The sequence below is a fragment of the Erinaceus europaeus genome, chromosome 17, assembly GCF_950295315.1.
Source record: "Erinaceus europaeus chromosome 17, mEriEur2.1, whole genome shotgun sequence".
Lineage (NCBI taxonomy): Eukaryota > Metazoa > Chordata > Mammalia > Eulipotyphla > Erinaceidae > Erinaceus > Erinaceus europaeus.
This window is the reverse complement of record NC_080178.1, coordinates 72,235,990-72,254,452: the sequence shown is the minus strand read 5'-3', so window position 1 is coordinate 72,254,452 and position 18,463 is coordinate 72,235,990. Positions and strand designations below refer to the sequence as shown.

Genomic DNA, 18,463 nt, shown 5'->3' with positions numbered 1-18,463 from the left:
ACCAGCAGCACCAACTCTACCATGTTTTATTATCTGCCATGTTTCTCACAAACCAAGCTGTGTTTGTTTTTTCTAGGACGAACTATGGAAGCCACCCTCTTTGGGTGTTTTTATACTACTCGTGTTTGTTTTCTCTGAGAATGTGAGAAAGACACTTGATGAGAAGGCTGTCTAGTAGCTCTGACCCAGACTCAGAATAGCTTCCCCCCTATACTTTCAGAGCTGCCTCATGAGCCTTTACTCTTAAAACAGTACTCATGACAGTGTCAGTCCTTTCACTTGCCTGCAAATTGCAGTCCTGTGATTCTTCAGAGCAAATACGTTGCTACTGTTTTTCTTGAACTTGCAAGAAACTTTCTTGAACCTTCTCAGTAGCAGTCTTTATAGGGTTTATTTTTGTTTTTAGTGGAGTAGAAAATATGAATGTCCAAAAAAGCAAATGATTGACGTTCATATGCATAATTGAAATTAAAAAGTTCATTTTAATGGAACCTTGGCATCCTTTTGAAATAATGCAAAGATAATAATCATTTATGTCCTAGCCCTATTTCTTTCTCTGCTGTGTGACTTTGGTTTTGCCAAATTCTTCAGGTCAAACTGAAGCATGCATCCTCATGATAAAATGCAAAAAAAATTTCCATACTTTAATGGAGAGATGGTGTGTGATCAGAACAAACAAACAAACAAGTAGCTAGCCCATTTACCATTTCTGTTATAAGGATTGCTGTACCACAGCTTTCCCCTATTGCTGCCTGCAGTAACTGATCTTATCGCCAGTTCCCCTTGTTGGTTGAAGTTAGTAACTGAGACTTCAACTCTTTCAGATGGCTCCTCCTTCAGTAGAAATGTTCACTGGCCTTCCTCATTAGTCCAGGGCAACAACTTTCCCCTCCTCTGCTTTTATCCACTGTGAGTTCTCTTTATCTCAAGAAATTGCATCTGTTATCTCTCCTGCTACTCCTGTGGTCTATGTGTGTTCACATTTTACTTCTCCCATATCTCTGGTGTCTTCTCCTGGCCCCTCTTGTAACCCACTGTGCACAATGACATGCTTCAGTGAGCAGTGGACCACAAGTATGGATGTGGTCCCAACAGACTTTGCTATGTAGTTGAGGTTGTTTTAACTGTATTATGAAATCCCCACAATGATGAAATGACTTTTAACACCTCTCAGAACTCTTCTGTTGTTACCTTGCATCTGTTATCTCTCCTGCTACTCCTGTGGTCTATGGTATCTCTTGCCACATTCTTATTCCCAAATGGTTTCCTTTACCCACAATACCCTTTCATTCCTGTTTACAATTCTTTAATACTTTATATTCGATTTGCACTTATTTTATTTCACTTAGTGTTCAAAATAACAAAAAATATATAATGATCCTATTTTATTTTATGTATTTTTAATCATTTTATTGGGGCTTAATTGTTCACGGTATAGTTATTGACACCTGGGTACAGTCTCTCATCTTCCTGTGAAAAATCTCTGAAGACCCCTCTCACCCACCACCCGGGCCCTTTTACATCATCATGCACCAGAACCCCAGGGTTCTCTTCAGCCCCTCCCACCTTCTCCTTTCCCAAAGCCCTTTGCTTTGACACAATATACCATGTGCTGTCCAAGTTTCACTTTGTGTTCTCCCTCCCTGTCCTTATTTCTTAAGTCCTACCTATAAGTGAGATCTTTTGGGATTTGTCCTTTTCTTTTTTTAAAAATATTTATTTATTTATTCTCTTTTGTTGCCCTTGTTTTATTGTTGTAGTTATTATTGATGTCATCGTTGTTGGATAGGACAGATAGAAATGGAGAGAGGAGGGGAAGACAGAGGGGGAGAGAAAGACAGACACCTGCAGACCTGTTATACCACTTGTGAAGTGACTCCCCTGCAGGTGGAGAACTGAGGGCTCGAACCGGGATCCTTAGGCTTTGCACCATGCTTTTAACCCGCTGCGCTACCACCCAACTCCCTGTCTTTTCTTTTTTTTTGCCTTATCTCACTTAACATGTCTTCTTCATGTTCTGTCCAAGCTAAGACAAAAGGAAATGACTTTGTAATTTTAACAATTAAGTAGTATTCCATCATATATATATCACAACTCTTGTAGTCACTCTAGGTTACTGCCAAGTTTTAATTATTATAAATTGTGCTGCTGTGAACATAGGTGTACACAGACCTCTTCTGATAGGTGTTTTTCTTTCCTTTGAGTAAATTCCCAGAAGAGAATGCTACGTCATAGAGTAGTCCCTTTCTAGTGTTCTGTGAAATCTCCAGACTGTTTTCTCTGCATCCTCTCCAACATTTGTTGTTACTGTCCTTTCTAGTATATGACATTCTTGGGGGGAGTAAAATGGTATCTCATTGAGGTCTTGATTTGCATTTCTCTGGTAATCAGTGATTTTAATCACTTTCTCACATGTCTGTTAGCCCTCTGGGTCTCTTCCTCAGTGAGCTTTTAGTCTGTGTCTCACCCCATTTTTTAGTGTGTGTGTGTGTGTGTGTGTGTGTGTGCACGCATGTGTGTGTGAAAGAGAGAGAGAGAGAGAAATTTACTGAATTCTTTATATATTTTGGTTATTAAACCTTTATCTGAAGTATGCTGTATAAAGATCTCCCATTGTGTAGGGCTTTATGTTTAGGTGATAGTACCCTTTGCTAAGCAGAAGTATTTTAGTGTGATGTAGTCTCATTGATTTGTTTTTGTCTTCTTTGCTTTTGTCTTGAGTCTTGGAAGACATTTGTGAAGCATAGACCATGAAGTGTTCTCCCAATGTTTGTTTGTTTGTTTGTTTGTTTGTTTGTTTTTTCTATATAGTTGATCATTTCTGGTCCAATGTTCATATCTTTGACTCTTGTGCATGGTGGTATGTGATGAGTGACGCTAGTTTATAGATGAAGAAACTGAGACAAGTAGGGGTGAATGGCTTATCCATTCTATATTCTTGCTGCTGACAATATTGTCATGGTCTTTACTCAGCCAACCAATATTTTATTTACTGCTGTGTCTCAGAAGAAAGCTTAATGTTAGGATGTACAAATTTGCATCTTGCTCTTGAAAAGTGTGCAAGAGGTGGCAGGCATGAAGGCATGACATTATATGATAGTCTGTGAAGTAGTTTTTTGTTTCACACTTTTAACATCTTTGAAAAAGGGTGCCTATTTTAATTATAATTGGCAACACTGAAAATGTTTTAGTATTATATAAAATAATGGTATGTCTGATGTTGTGTTCCAACAGAATTCTATAAAAGTACAGGCGGCCCCAGAGAGACATCAGAATTCCCTGGGGCAATAGGGAGGATTTCTCTAAGGAGGTAGCAGATGGACCTTTCAATTGCTTTTTTATTAACCAGGATTATAAGAAGCAAAATATGCCAACCACTTTCTCATTAATTCTCCAAGCATGCTCACTATTGGGTCTATTGTGAGCAAAAGCTCATCCTATAGCGAAACAGGAAACATTAATCATCAGTTACAAGACTTTTGTGTCTTCTTGATTGTGATAAAAAAGCATACTCCAGGGTACAACATAGTTCTAGAGGGAATCTGAGGAAAGCAGCCCATGCTGGAAGTGTCATAATACCACAAGCAGAGATCTCTTGTGAAAGATACATACAAAGGAGTCTGGCATGGAAGTTGGGGGAAGAACTTTACTGGCAAAGAGGAAAAGCATGCTTGAAAGGCCTGGTGGCATGAGGAATGGCGTGTTTGGGGCATGAATGGCTGAAACAATGGATCTAAGTAGGGAGTGGAGATCAAGAGTCTTAAGTAGTCAGATGGGGTCAGGTGGCAGCACAGCAAGTTGAACACTCATGTTTACAGTACAAAGGCCAGGGTTCAAGTCTCCTGTTCCCACCTGAAAGGGGGAAACTTCATAAGTGGTAAAGCAATGCTGCAGATATCTCTCCTCTTTCACTTTCTCTCCCTGTCCTCTCAATTTCTCTCTCTGTCCTATGAAAACAGTAAAGTAGGCAGAGGTAACCTATGGCCATAGAGAGAGCTTAGTCTTTGAGAACCAGCACCCTGAGGTAAATTCTGGCCCTGCAGGATAATGTGACTGAGTCTCTTTCCCTCCAGGCTCACCTCGTGGCGGCCTTTGAGCAGAGTCTTGGAAACATGACAATCAGACTCCAGAGTTTGACCATGACAGCTGAGCAGAAGGTATAGCAAAAAAGACCCTTTCTTTCTCCTTCATTGGCACTAACAGCAGCATAAAACAGTATTCTCTCTTACTCTGGATAATTGTATAGATTTAGTATACTCCTGTCAGTTGAGCCTGATCATAGTGTACATCTGTTGAATGCAAATGTGACCTAGATTAGGTTTTGATAAGTGGACTGGCAGTAGATCTCGGTCACATTTCTATGACTGTCTGTGCTCATGATGCAGGTAGAAAATTGATCCCACGTAATGTTTGAGATACGACTTTCATAGTATGTCTTCACTCCCCTGTTGCTCCTTTGAAGCTAAGTTGCACTTCAGTTGAACTCCTTACGGAATGATTTTTTTTTTCCTGTCCTTCAGGATTCAGAACTGAATGAGTTAAGAAAAACGATTGAGCTGTTAAAGAAACAGAACGCAGCTGCCCAGGCTGCCATTAATGGAGTAATTAACACGCCAGAGCTCAACTGCAAAGGTAAAGAAAGAGAAACAGCCTTCAGACCAATGCTCTGTCTGCCCCTAGCAGTCCTCCCCTGATAGCATATGATGCAATCTTCCTACCTGAGGATGGGTTCCCGTGTCATTGGACAGAACCTGAAAGGCAAGCACTTTTGAACCAGTCAATTCTAGTCTATAAGAAATTACCTATTCCAGTGAATCCCCTCCTCTGACATATCTCAGAAATAGAAGGCCGTACTGTGAAGTGTGGCCCAGCTCTTGGTTTCTAACATTGTTATTTACGTATTGGCGTGGGATAGACTGAGATGTGGACTGATCTCTTAATTGTCTGGGGAAAGACCTAAGTGAATTTGCTTTCTCCTTATACATTTCAGGTAACATTTATTCAGCACTCAGTGTGTTCTAAGCATGATACTAAATGTTTTAATTATCTCTTTTTTTTTCCCACAAAAACATGAGTAGAGTACTGCTCCTCCACATTGTTCTGACATAAACACTTAAGTTTCAGTGGTAAGGTCACTTCTTTTGGTTACAAAATAATAAGAAACAGTAATGGGCCTCTAATCCAAGTCTCTGACTCTGAAATCAGTGCTCTTAAAAAAAAAAAAAATGAAAGAAAAGAAAAAAATCAGTCTGCCAGGTGGGGGTAGATAGTATAATGGTTATGCAAAGAGACACTCATGCCTGAGGCTCCCAAGTCCCAGGTTCAGTCTCCCACATCCCCTTAAGCTAGCACTGAGCAGTGCTCTGGTAAAGAAATACGTAAATCAGTCTGTCAGTGTAACTCTGCTCATGAGGAAAACTTTCTGCGTGCATTATTCAGGAAGCTTATTTCTGGCATCACTGTAACTGTAGACAGTAGGCATCTTGACAAAGTGATGCTAGAACGGAAATGAAAAGGCCTAGCCAAAGCTGGCCAGCAGAGAGTTGAAAGAGAAGAGCATTGCAGGAAAGAAAAAGGGGCAACACCTGTAAAGACCCTGAAATGAAATAACAGACTCGGCATCACCAGGGTTCTGAGAACAGGGCAGGACAGCAGAGGAAGGAGCTGACAGCAGCATAGGTGACTACTGCTACAGCTTGCAATTTCAGCACCGAGCACTGACCTAAAACTGAGGAGAGCTGGTATTAGGGGATCTCTCTCTCTCTCTCTCTTTCTCTCTCTCTCTTTTAAGTTTCTTTCTTTTTTTTTTATTGGATAGAGACAGCCAGGAATTGAGGAGAGGAAGAGGGAGGGGGAGAAAGGCAGAGAGACACCTGCAGCCCTGTTTCACCGCTTGCGAAGCTTTCCCCCTACAGGTGGGGATTAGGGTCTTGAACCCCAATTCTTGCACATTGTAACATGTGTGCTCAACCAGGTGCACCACCACCCAGCCCTGGGGAATCTCTCTAAGGCTGTGATGACTTCTGTTTCGTAAAGTGGAGAGAGCTCATTTCATTGTCCAGAAAGGGCATAGCACCCACCCACTCAAGGACCTTAACATCAACATTATAGAGCAAAAGGTGCTTGCTCAGACAGCAGTCCTTGGGCATATGGATTTAAATGCAAATGTGAAGGTTATTCCTGGGTCAGAGGACCAGGCTTAAGGCAGCAGCTGCTGATCTTCTCCTGTCTTGAGTCTGCAGGAAATGGCACCTCGCAGTCTGCAGACCTCCGCATTCGCAGACAGCACTCCTCTGACAGCGTCTCCAGCATCAACAGTGCCACCAGCCACTCCAGCGTGGGCAGCAACATAGAGAGTGACTCTAAGAAGAAGAAGAGGAAGAACTGGGTGAGTGTGCCTTCAAAGAAAGCCTCGTGGGTACCATCTAACAGAGCTAGTCGCAGTAACAGTGTCCCACCAGTTCAGACCCAGGGTGGCTCTCAATTTAGGATGGAGACCTTTGGGCATGAATCTAAACAAATGACTTAAAGACAGGTTTCCACCCAAATCAGTTGTGGGCTCAAGCACAGCCACTTTGAAGTTTCTGTCTCATAAACTTTATGTGAGTACTTGTCTTTCATTTCATCTATGTGACATTTCCTTCTCATCATGTGTTGTTGGCCACAAAGTTCCAAATTGTAGAGCAAAGTTATTCACAAGTGGCTTTTGCTTAGTTTTTCTGCTGTTTGTAAGGTGTGTGTTACTAGTTACCCCACCTATTACTAAACAGAGCCCCTACCTATTTACTTACACAGTTACTTATGGCAGAATTCGATCAGTCTTCTCTCAAATGATTTGACTGTCTTCTATGAAAAAAAATTATGGGGCCAAGTGGTGGTGTATCATGTTGAGTGCACACATTGCAGTGCACAAGGACCCAGGTTCAAGCCCTTAGTCCTCACCTGCAGGGGGAAAGCTTTGCAAGTGGTGAAGCAGGGCTGCAGGTGTGTCTCTGTCTCTCGCCCTCTCTATTTCTCCCTCCCCTCTTAACTTCTGATTGTCTCTATCCAATAAATAAAGACAATACATTTTTTTTAAGTTATGATAATAGCTAGTAGCATTTAGTACATGGCTCTAGCTGGGGCCTGTGCTTCACACTGGCCTACTTAGTAGATCCGGTCTCCAGTGCAGAATTTCTGCCTGTTTCCACAGATGCCAGTGAGCTACCTGATTTCTGTACAGTGGTGTCTTTGCATAACTTTCCCTTCTCCTGAGAAAATTTCACCTGCTTCTTGTCTAATTTTTATTTCTCCTGTCAAGGCTGAGTTTAACTGAAACTTGATACCACTGTCTTTGAGACAGGGACTTCCCCACGCTGAGCTGACCTGAAGCTGACCAGCAGAGCCCATCTGTCAGTCCAGAAAGCACAGTGTTTTCATGGTTCCTTCAGTGTCCTCATGTTTCCACACGCTTCTCATTTAATGTTTTGTGTTATCTTGGATGGGTGGCGAGGTCTAGTGGTAAAGCTTTTGGCTACTTTTGGCTTACATTGGCAGAAAGCTCAAAGACCAGTTCAGTGCAAAGCTCTCATCACTCTGACCCAAACGCCCCCTTTCTGTTACTCATGATGACTTCTAGTCAGCTCATACATTATGACTTCAGTGTTCTCACTTCTGTTATGTGGTAAATATGTCTGATTGGATCATCAAAGTGATGAGAGAAAGTTTTCTATGACAAATGATAATTACCCACTTTCTTTAAGAAATAAAACCTGTTTATTTTGCCTCAAGACAACTAGGTTATCAGCATGATTAGGAAGGGTGGATAACTGGCATCCTTAGATAAGCCCAAAGCTTAATTCTTTCTAATCAGTATTATCTCCTCTTCCCTTTGCATTTTACCAGAGGTAGAGGCGAGGATTTAGATTGATGTCTTTGGTGCCAGAGTCTTCTGTTTCCATGACTACTCTCTGGAAATGTGATCAGAAGTAGGAAATGGTAGAGAAGCCAGATCTGAAGTCACCCACAAACTGCACACCCAATTATAGATGAGGCACTGATGAGAGAAAAATGCCCATTAATTCACCATAGTCCATTATCTGGGTTTTTCAGTGACTATGGAATCCCCCAGGATATGTTTTCAGCAGGAAGAAGTCATTAGAGGAAGGAAATTACTTTTTACAAGACAAAACTTCATTTTGGAGCTAAAAAAAAAAAAATATATATATATATATATATATATATATATATATATATATATATATATATATATGTTCATCGCTTTCACGGAAGACCTCATACTTTAATTCTGTGTGCTTTCAGCATTTTTAGCTCATAATTTGGGGGAATTTTTAATGTATTATTTCTCTCCCCCCATTAACCCAATATGGTTAATACACCTATTTTAAACATTTACATTTTTTTATTGCCACGAGGGTTATTGCTGGGGCTCAGTGCCAGCACTACAGATCCGTTACTCCCAGTTACTATTTTGTCCTTTTTCTTTTTCTTTCTAATTTTCATTGGATAGGACAGAGAGAAATTGAGAGAGGATGGGGAACAGAGAAAGATAGACACCTGCAGAGCTGCTTCACTGCTAGTGAAGCGTCCCCCCTGCGGGTAGAGAGTGGGGGCTCTGAACCCAGGTCCTTGCTTGTTAACATGTGCACTTAACCAGGTGTATCACCACCCAGCCCCCTTCAGTGTCTACTTTTTGGAACAATAGATGAGACGGCTAATTCCCTGCTGCTTGTATTAACTTATATATGCAAACACGTTAAGCAGAAAGTCTTCAGTGGCTACATAGCTGTATGGCATCAGAACAGCACTTAAGCTCCTTTACTGAGAGAGAGGAAAAAAAAAGGGACACGTACCTCAGAATAATTTAGGGTGTAGAGAGATGACTGATGAGAGAGGGAACAAAAAGAGTGAGACTATAGGAATGTGGAAGCAGCCATTTAGAGAACACCGAAGGCCCCTGCTTGTAGGGCATATCCCCGCTCCACTCTCCCTTGCTTGTTTGTAGTGGGGAAGATGCCCCCACATGCTCTGAAAACCATTTTCCTACTGAAACACCCCCCCCCCCCGCCCTCCATGTGTAGTGTTTATTATTAGCCATGTCATGTGTGAAAAGTCCAAAGCTTTCCCCGCCACTGGCTTTCTCTGTTAAAAATTGTCTTTTTTTCCTCCCTCTCCCCCGTTTTTGCTTGCGTTTTCTCTGCAGGTCAATGAGGTAAGCGAGACCAGCACTACTATCAGATACCAAGCTAACCCATCCATGGATATGACTAACCTCATCCGCATCTGTCGTTGTGTCTGAGCACCCTGCTTTGTTGCCCCATAACCCCAGCCTCCTGACACCCAGCTGCTGAGCCAGGCTCTGTCTTGCTGTTGCCATCTAGTCTTGAACCAAGAGTAGGCATGGAATGTAACCCACAAGTTCAGTCCTATGAGCTGCCACACCAGATAACTCCTCCTCCCTTGATGCACTGATTTGAGAGAGTTATTGGGAACCTTTCCCGTTGGTGGGTAAAACAAACAACAACAAAAAGAAAAAAATGTGGGAGAACTAGTTGCTCTTTGACCTGCATGTCTCTGGCTCACCAAGGGCTAAGCACTGATTGTAGCCTTTGCCAAGCTGACCATCTTGTATATTCAGTTACGCAGCTCCTTCAAGCAAGCTTTTGGGAAGAAGAAGTCCCCCAAGTCGGCATCTTCTCATTCCGATATCGAGGAAATGACAGATTCTTCCTTGCCTTCCTCACCAAAGTTGCCACACAACGGGTCCACAGGTTCCACTCCACTGCTGAGGAATTCTCATTCCAACTCTCTGTAAGTCTGTCAGGGTCAAATGGCATATTTGGCCCCTAGGAACTCTCTCTCATGCAAGGAACTCTCTCATCTATAGGGAGAGCTAGGAGTTCTGTTGTGATATATGTGCTTCCTGAGATCCTGTATGTCTTCTTCCATTCTTTTTTTATGGCCAGAGAGGTTGAAAGAGAAAAGAAACACACATGGATTTTTGCTCTGCTTGCTACCAGCTGCGTAAATTGTCTAACTTCCATTTCTATTTCTTTGTCAGATGGATGATGTCTACTTATCCTATCTTGAGGGTTGAACTAGGAAAGTGGATATGAACTAGCTTAGGGGTGAAGGGGCTGCATTGTGTCAGCGACTTTTGCTAGAACTTTGGTCTGTCGGACCTTTGGTTACAGGAGTAGTGAAAAAAGTTTAATTAATATTAAAAAATAGTTTATTTCATTTGGGTGCTAGGACTTAGACTGCACTCTTAGGTTAAATTCGTGTGTTGGGGTGCAGAGCATGACAGGATGAACCAGCCAGTGGTCAGTTCTGGTCAGTAGCATTCTCTCCTGTAACAAAGGCAGTGTAGTAGCTTTTCATGTGGCGGTTAATTTCTGGTTCACACCAAGGCCATTTGTGAGCAGGCCAAGCCCTGCACTTTATACCCAGCCAGCAGGCGGGTGGTGGAAGGACATGGAGAACTTTGCAGGAGGATTTCACAGAAGAGAAGTACCATTCACGTGCTCAGGCAGGAGATGAGCTCTGATGAGCATGTGACAGCCTCCATCACCTCAGCCTCACAGTGAACACAACGCCACCTTTACCCAAGAAATATGTAGCACAGGAAACCTAAAATGAAAACAAATTTGATATGTCTGAGAAAGAGAGGGCTGGCCTGCATGGTGACTGAGAGGCAGCCGGGAGAGCTCTGGGAAGGAGGACGCTATTGGCGGGCCCTGGAACATGGGCGGCTCTTTAATCAGAGTGAACTTGCATCTGATTTTGAGTGATGAGTAGGTGCTTTAGAGATTTTTGCAGGAATGCAAGATCTTCAGAATTAGTATTTCTCCCGCTGTGTCTGCTCTTTGTGTGGGTAAGGATTATTATGGAAATGGTTGTAGCATGACCCTCCTTGTTCACTCCACTGTGGTCCAACTTGCTGGTCTTCAAGTGCTCTAGTCTCACATCCCACCTCAAAGCATTTACCCATTTTGATACTTTTCTTTCTTTCTTTCTTTCTTTCTTTCTTTCTTTCTTTCTTTCTTTCTTCCTTCCTTCCTTCCTTCCTTCCTTCCTTCCTTCCTTCCTTTTTTTCTTTCTTTTATTAGAGCACTGCTCAGCTCTCGTTTATGGTCCTGTAGGGAATTGAACTTGGGACTTTGGAGCCTCAAGCATGAGATTCTCTTTGCATAGCCATTATACTATCTACCGTCACTCTATTTTGCCCATTCTGTACCCTCTTCCTGGAATACTGTTTCCAGATACTTACTTCCTTCAGGTTCCACCCAGTGTTCCCTTGTTAGTAAGGCTTTGCCCGTGTACCTTTCATTAAATACATGCCCTTCCCCCACACAGCACCCCCTGATACCACCTTTTCTTCTGCTTTTTTTTTTCATACCATTGTACATATCACCAGCCATCATCCCTCAAAAATTGACAGCACTACCCTGCTGGTTTTACAGACATGCAAGTATTTGGGAGAATGAATTATTGATGCAAATTGTGGGTTGTTGGTAGACTTAAGATATATCCTAGAAAAAAAAAAGTCAACCACACACAGTGACATGGAGTGTGAGGAGAAGAATAATCCTCAAATATTCTCTGATTTGCAGCTGGGATACCTGGATATGTGGAGACATTGTTTCTGTGGTGGGTGGGGATCCACACATTCTAGTTTGAGTTTATTAATTTTGAGATGCCTGGGAGGACTTTGCAGAGACCAATCTGAACAGCCTAGAGGCTTGAGGAATGTGGTGTAGTGTGATCTGGGAAACTGGAGGGATCTTTAAGGGGGCTAGTGGGATGGAGAACTAGAGACAAGGATTGAGCTCTGGTGTGCCCCGATAGTTGAGGTTTGGAAAGCAAAAATAGAGCAGCCACTGAGGTGGGAAGAAACAGAGGGACAGGGAGAAGACATTGTTTGGAAGAGGAAATAGTTACTGGGCCAGATCCTGCTGGGTGGATGAGTTAGATAGAGAGAGCGTTGCAGTGAGGCACAAGGCTACACAGGACTCTCTCCCACAGACTGCAGAGAGAACACTCCTTCCAAACCACTTTCCCCATAGGGCTTGGGTGGGGCAGACTCTTGGCTCTCCAGCCCTTCTCTGACATTCCACAGCATCCATGGACACTGGAGATGTTTGTCTTTGGTCTAATTTTCCGAAGGGTAGGCAGAAAGCAAATGCTTATTTCCAACCTTGAAGGGTTCGTAAGAATGTGCAAGTCTTGATGTGAGGGGGAGTTCAAAGAAGAAACCAAAGGCAGAGGAATCAGAGCTGAAGAAAGTCCTGCCTGCCCCATGGGTGGAAGAAATGGCAGCGTGGGAGGCAGACTTTCCCACACCCGGAGCATTTCAAGTTAGGTATGCCACCAGCCCTGCCTTCTGGCCAGGACCCCAGGAAGATGTTGGAATTATGTGTTAGACACTAAGGAGGAAGAAAACATACATCAGGTTACATTAGTGTGTGCACCACAAGTTGGACAAGCAGGAATTGAGTGCTCACTGCATATAATTCACAGTGACTCCAGAGCTGAGCAGACCTAACAATGTCTAACCTTCCCATTTTTGTTTGGAGATAGTTAGTATGCTTCTTCATTGAGTTAGTAGATATAATAGTATTCTTCAGATACTCGGTCCTCAGCAGCCATTATTTGTTGATTAGTGTCATTAGAAACTAGAAATGGGGAGTCAGGTGGTAGCACAGTGGCTTAAGTACACGTGGTGCAGAGCGCAAAGACCGAGGAAGGATCCTGGTTCGAGCCCCCAGCTCCGCACCTGCAGGGGAGTCACTTCACAAGTGGTGAAGCAGGTCTGCAGGTGTCTTTCTCCTCCTCTCTGTCTTCCCCTCCTCTCTCCATTCCTCTCTGTCCTATCCAACAATGACAACAACAACAATAATTACAACAATAAAACAACAAGGGCAACAAAAGGGAATAAATAAATAAATAATAAACTAGAAATGATACAAAGAACCCTGGTCCTGCAAGGAGACAACGACTGTGCAAAGAGTGGCCTGTTCTGTGCAACCAATTTATCAGTGACGTAACCAAAGTCCAGGGCTGGGGGAAAGCAAAGGGCCCTAGCACCTTGGGTAGTGAAGAAGGAACTCATACTTCGCTGAAGTCTAAAGAAGAGCTTGCTTCCATCATCATGTGCGTCATCTCTCCCACACGGCCTCACTGTTGGGTTTCTGAGGAAGTGGAACACAGGCAGGAGTGCCCTGTTACTCTCAAGGCACCCTTACTTCATTCTCATTGGCTCATCACTTGTAAAGTCACTGCTTGGCTGAGCTTTACTAAGTAATTCATGTACCATGCTCTGCAAAAGTGGGTGCAGAGGAAATGTGATTTCTCTTACTGGGAAAGCCTTGTAAGGAAAACGCACAGACAGTGTGAAGCAGATAGGGGCATAACGCTTCTCTGTGGAGTGCTGGTCAGTGTGAACTGCAGCCAGCTACTCTCTGCAGTGAAGCGAAGCTTCTGAGGTCTGTGAAGGGCACAGTGTAGCTAAGACTAATGTGTCACAGTGGAATTTTGTTCAGACTTTACACTCCATTTACATTAGGAAACGTTAGTCCTCTCTGAAGAAAGAACCAGTTTTTGTAAGCTCCTCCTACAGACCTCCTAAACCAAAAAAAAAAAAAGAAAGAAAGGAAAAAAAAGAAGGGACTTGGGGAGGGAAGCATGACTATAGTTAAACTTTAGAAACCACAGTCTATTCAAAGCAGAGTTGGGAAGAAAAGGGTAATGTGAATTTTAAAGGCTTTTCTGTCTCTAGCTCCTTTAGTCTCTGGGTTTCGGTATCTCAAAGGTATGGAATGAGAATAATTAGAAGATCTTCAGGAGGTTTTGAGGTAGAAAAGCTTCCTTGGTTGTTGAGAGATCTTAAAATTAGAAGGTGGCTGTACTTTTTTGTATTTCTCAAATCATGGTAGTTCAGGTTTAGGTCAAGAAAATAGCAACAAAAAAGATTTGGCTGATCAGGTGTTAAATTTTTTGTCTAGTCCTTTCTGCCCCTGAAATACAATTATGTCTCTTTTAACAATTTTAAATGGTTTTCTTTTGGCAGTTGCCATTTCCATACCCTCAACCGGTTTTACAGGTCAGGTTTTGTTTGGCTGCAAAGCCAGTACTTGGGTCTTGGAGAGCAAGCCCATATGATTATTTCTGCAGAGACCACATGTTCACCATGCCTTTCAGAAGTAATCAGTTTCAGCTTTATAACTTTATGAACTTGGAAGGGTTTCTTTTTTCTCTATCTTCAGTCAGAAGTGTCAAAGTTTTTCTTCTCTGTATTATCTCTCACTCCAAATCCAATGAACTTTGAAATCAACAGAATGTCTTCTTTAAAATAGGCCTGCATTTCTAACACCACAGTTCATTATGACTATGACTTCCACTTTGCACTAATTTGCCAAGTGTTTTGAAGAGTAACCTAACTAATCAAATAAGGAGGGGACTCGTGTTTATCATGAGCTAATAAATCACCTTTGCAGTTTAGCCACGATTGCAGTTTTCAGGTAAAATGTTGGCTTCCATATCACATCTTCCTCTCTGATCTAAAGGTGTTTCTCTTCCTTACCATACATTTTTAAGTAGTGTGGGACATGGGAGAACCAAAGAATGCGCTCCCCCCACCACCACCTTCTTGAAACACACTTATGGTAGTGGACTTTTTTTTTTTTTTACTATGTTCAGAAACAAACTCCCTCCACTCTTATTTTTAGGTTTCTTTCCACTTTGGGGCAAATAAGAGTCACTTATCATCTGTCTGACCTTGGAGTGTCTCATCTTTGAAACAGACATTTGACCTTGCTACTCTGAGTGAATTTAGACTTCCAGGGTCATGTGGTGTTATTACAGAGGCCCAGCTGTGTACACATCTGGGATAAGGATTTGAACCCCAAAGGGCGCTACCCCCTTTTGCCAGCTCCTATTTATCTCTGGATTATTGGGATTTTGCAGCAAGCATACCAGAGCCATTCTGATTGCCCAGCTTCCTCAAAGAAAGCGAGAAGAGAAGCAGTAGCATCTGTGAATTCCAGGAGCCTTTGGTATGTCACATCCAGGAAGCACTGGGCAGCTGGTTAAACAAAGTTGCTGCTGCTGAACAAAACTGACGATTGACATGGCCCAGTGGTTAGTGTTAGTTAGAAAAGTCAAAGATGATTCGTGAGAGATACTTTTCTGAGTAACATTCCTCTGCCCCTAGAATCTCAGAGTGCATGGATAGTGAAGCAGAGACCGTCATGCAGCTCCGAAATGAGCTGAGAGATAAGGAGATGAAACTGACGGACATCCGCCTGGAGGCGCTCAGCTCTGCACACCAGCTGGACCAGCTCCGGGAGGCCATGAACAGGATGCAGGTCAGAGCCAGGGTGTGGCAGAGCCCAGCTGGAGAGGGGTGTATAAGGACACTGTGCTAGGCTGGGGGCAGCCCTCTGCTGTGCTAGCCTCTCTCTTTATAGACTCTCTCACATATTGCTCAGTGGCTGAGGACCTTAAGAGTAATCCTGACCCTCATTTGGGAAAGACTTCCTCTGGCACACCACACAGCCTCCTTCACCTGACCTCAGGAAGGGCCTTCTCTATGGATTTTTTTCAACTTTTTTTTTTTTTTGGGGGGGCAGTGGTAAATACTCACACAATCCCTGCAGAGAACATTCAGATCATTCCTCCAGAGAAGGCATCCTACATTACATCCACCTAACAAGTGTGTCTTCCCCTTGCTTTTCGCAGAGTGAAATAGAGAAGCTGAAGGCTGAAAATGACCGGCTGAAGTCAGAGTCTCAAGGCAGCGGCTGCAGCCGGGCCCCCTCCCAAGTGTCCCTCTCTGCCTCCCCCCGGCAGTCCTTGGGCCTTTCCCAGCACAGCCTGAACCTCACGGAGTCAACCAGCCTGGGTGAGTGACTCATTGGACCAAGTGCAGAACAGGACCTACGGATGGTATTTTGGTCCCCAAGAGAGAGCCCCAAGATAAGCAGATGAGTAGATCAAACAGAGAGGTGCTAGGTGTGTGTGCACGCAGGGTGTGTGTATGTCTCGGTGTGCGTCTGCTACAACATGAGCCCAGCCGTTAGACTGCTGTCATGCTTTGCTCCAGCACCTGAAATCAAGCCATGAGCTTGGATCTCCTTGCCCACCATGTCGAGTTCTGTTTGATCCATTTTAAGAGGCTGACGCGTAAACTGAGGGCTGCCTACCAACCCCAGAATAGCAGGTCCCAGATGGGCGATGGCTTGGCCTGTGATCTTCCTGCCTTCGGGGTGAATTCAAGGCTGGTGCAATAATCAGTGACCGTGATTTAGGTTTTCTTTGTAAGCAGATTGGGGCTGATGCTTTGGTTTATTTATTTATTTTTTTCCCATAATGCTGCTGTTGCTATCATTTTGGTTGAGTCTCCCTCGCACTTCCATTTGGCAAGGTACATTGTCAGCCTGCTGGCTTCTTGACTGGCCCACCATTGGTTTCTGTGGTTGCATTCTCCATTCTGCCCTCTCCCCTCTCCTTCTGACCCCCCTCCTTCTTCTCTGTACCGCGACACCTGTATTGTCCTGCTGCTGTGCCAACGAGCAGCAGGGGTGTCAGGAAGCCAGCTCTGCCATCCCCATGTGCCTAAGGCTGTTGATGTTTTCCATTCGCAGACATGTTGCTGGATGACACTGGTGAATGCTCGGCTCGGAAGGAAGGAGGCAGGCATGTTAAGATAGTTGTCAGCTTTCAGGAGGAAATGAAATGGAAGGAGGTTAGTTGGATCCCTCTCCCTGCTCTGCCTGTCCCTTCCCCAGGTAGAACTACCTAGCGTAGTGATTTCATCGTAAAAAATCTATAGCACCTCAGTGCCAAAAGTGACTTGGAAATGCTACTAATGCTTGCCTTCACTAACCACAATTCCCAGCAGCCTTTTGACTTCATTAAGGTGAGCCAACGGCCTGCCCTCCCCCCTTGCATCTGTAAAGTGTAACGCAGCACTAAAAGTGTCCCCAAACTGTGCTTTCATGTAGCTAACCAAACCCTGACAAGAGTAAAACATGGCTTTTATGAATCTGATATATTTCAAAGCACTGCACAGGCAGTTAAGCACATTGAGCACAAAAGATACAGAAATCAGCTAAGAGCACTAGTTTGATCTGGTCCTCAGCAATGACGTAGGCAGGTGGCAGCAGCACAGAGTGAAAAGTGACACAGGAGGAACATCCTGACTCACTGAGTTTTCTGAGAAGTTTCTGCCTGCCAGAAGCTAAACGTACCCCACCACCACCACCACCACCACCACATCACCACCTTCCTCCAGTCAGAGGTGATTTTAGGGTTGGGGTGGGGTCTGGCAGTCAAAGGTGATTTTTGGTCAGTGATGAGGTCCAAGTGATGTAGTGAAAGGCCATCCTTCACATGAGGGAGAAGAGACCTGATGAGTCTTTGCTTTTCCTTTGGGTTTTTCTTGAAATTCTAACCGACATGTATATTAGAGTTTCAGCATCATCTAGCCCAGAAGTATCCAATAAGTTTCTTTGTTCTCAGAACTTGGTCCATGGAGTGGTGGAGTACCGTGGGGTGGGGTAGAGTTCATTTGTATAGCATTCTTAAGTAAATGCAAGTGATACCTGTGAATACCCCTTCTAGTGGCCATCAGCATGGACAGATAGTTTTCACACTTTTCAAAACTTCGATGAGTCATTTTGCAAAAGTTGTACCAGTCTGCTCACCATAGCTTCCAGAAGAGGTTGTTTCACCAGATATTCCGACATCGACTATAATTGAAACACTGAAGTCTTTGGGCACCACTGACCTAGGCTGCAGAGGTTAGGGTGGGGCCAGGTCGTCTCACCTCAAAACTGGTGCTCTTTGTTGTGCTGATTTTGCTGAACTGCCAGATACAGCTGCAACCTCCTGCTTTTCCATTCTGTGTCCTTATTAACATGTCAGGTATTTTGAAACCCAACTGAATAAAATGTTTTGTTAATTCTTTTATCCAGTGTAATGAATTAACCGTGTAGATCAAAATATAAAAGAAGTAGATAAAAATTATTTCTGTGATTTTCCTAGTTTCCTGAATTGGACATCTTTTAATTAAAAGAAATGGCATAGACATTAAGAAACTAAAAAGAGTGGTATGGGAGGTGGCACAGTGGTAAAGCTTTGGACTCTCAAGCATGAGGTCCCGAATTCAATCTCTGGCAGCACATGTGCCAGAGTGATGTCTGGTTCTTTCTCTCTCCTCTTATCTTTCTCATAAGTAAATAAAATCTTTAAAAAAAAAAAAAAAACTAAAAAGGAGAGAGAAGGAAAGAAAGAGAGGAAGGAAGGAAGCAAAGAGAAAGAAAGAAAGAAAGAAAGAAAGAAGGAAAGAAGGAGAAAGGAAAAGTAGAAGTATGTCTGTCCTAAAGTTGCTCAAGATTTTACAAGGGAACAAAATTAGAATGCAAGTTAGATATACATACCTGAAAAAAAAATTGGGATATAT

General features: G+C 43.3%; 1 protein-coding gene across 16 annotated transcripts in view; it reads left to right on the top strand.

The window, feature by feature from the left end:
- NAV2 (neuron navigator 2) overlaps nt 1-18,463 on the top strand; it is a 762,517-nt gene that overhangs the window by 720,133 nt on the left and 23,921 nt on the right. For 15 of the 16 annotated variants that reach the window (XM_060177031.1, XM_060177025.1, XM_060177026.1 and 12 more), the window contains 7 exons: nt 4,074-4,157; nt 4,521-4,632; nt 6,243-6,388; nt 9,638-9,810; nt 15,212-15,365; nt 15,739-15,901; nt 16,644-16,744. In XM_060177031.1, coding sequence (XP_060033014.1) covers nt 4,074-4,157; nt 4,521-4,632; nt 6,243-6,388; nt 9,638-9,810; nt 15,212-15,365; nt 15,739-15,901; nt 16,644-16,744 — 933 coding nt within the window. The remainder of the gene's footprint in view (nt 1-4,073; nt 4,158-4,520; nt 4,633-6,242; nt 6,389-9,637; nt 9,811-15,211; nt 15,366-15,738; nt 15,902-16,643; nt 16,745-18,463) is intronic. The other variant, XR_009545656.1, reaches the window with a different exon arrangement.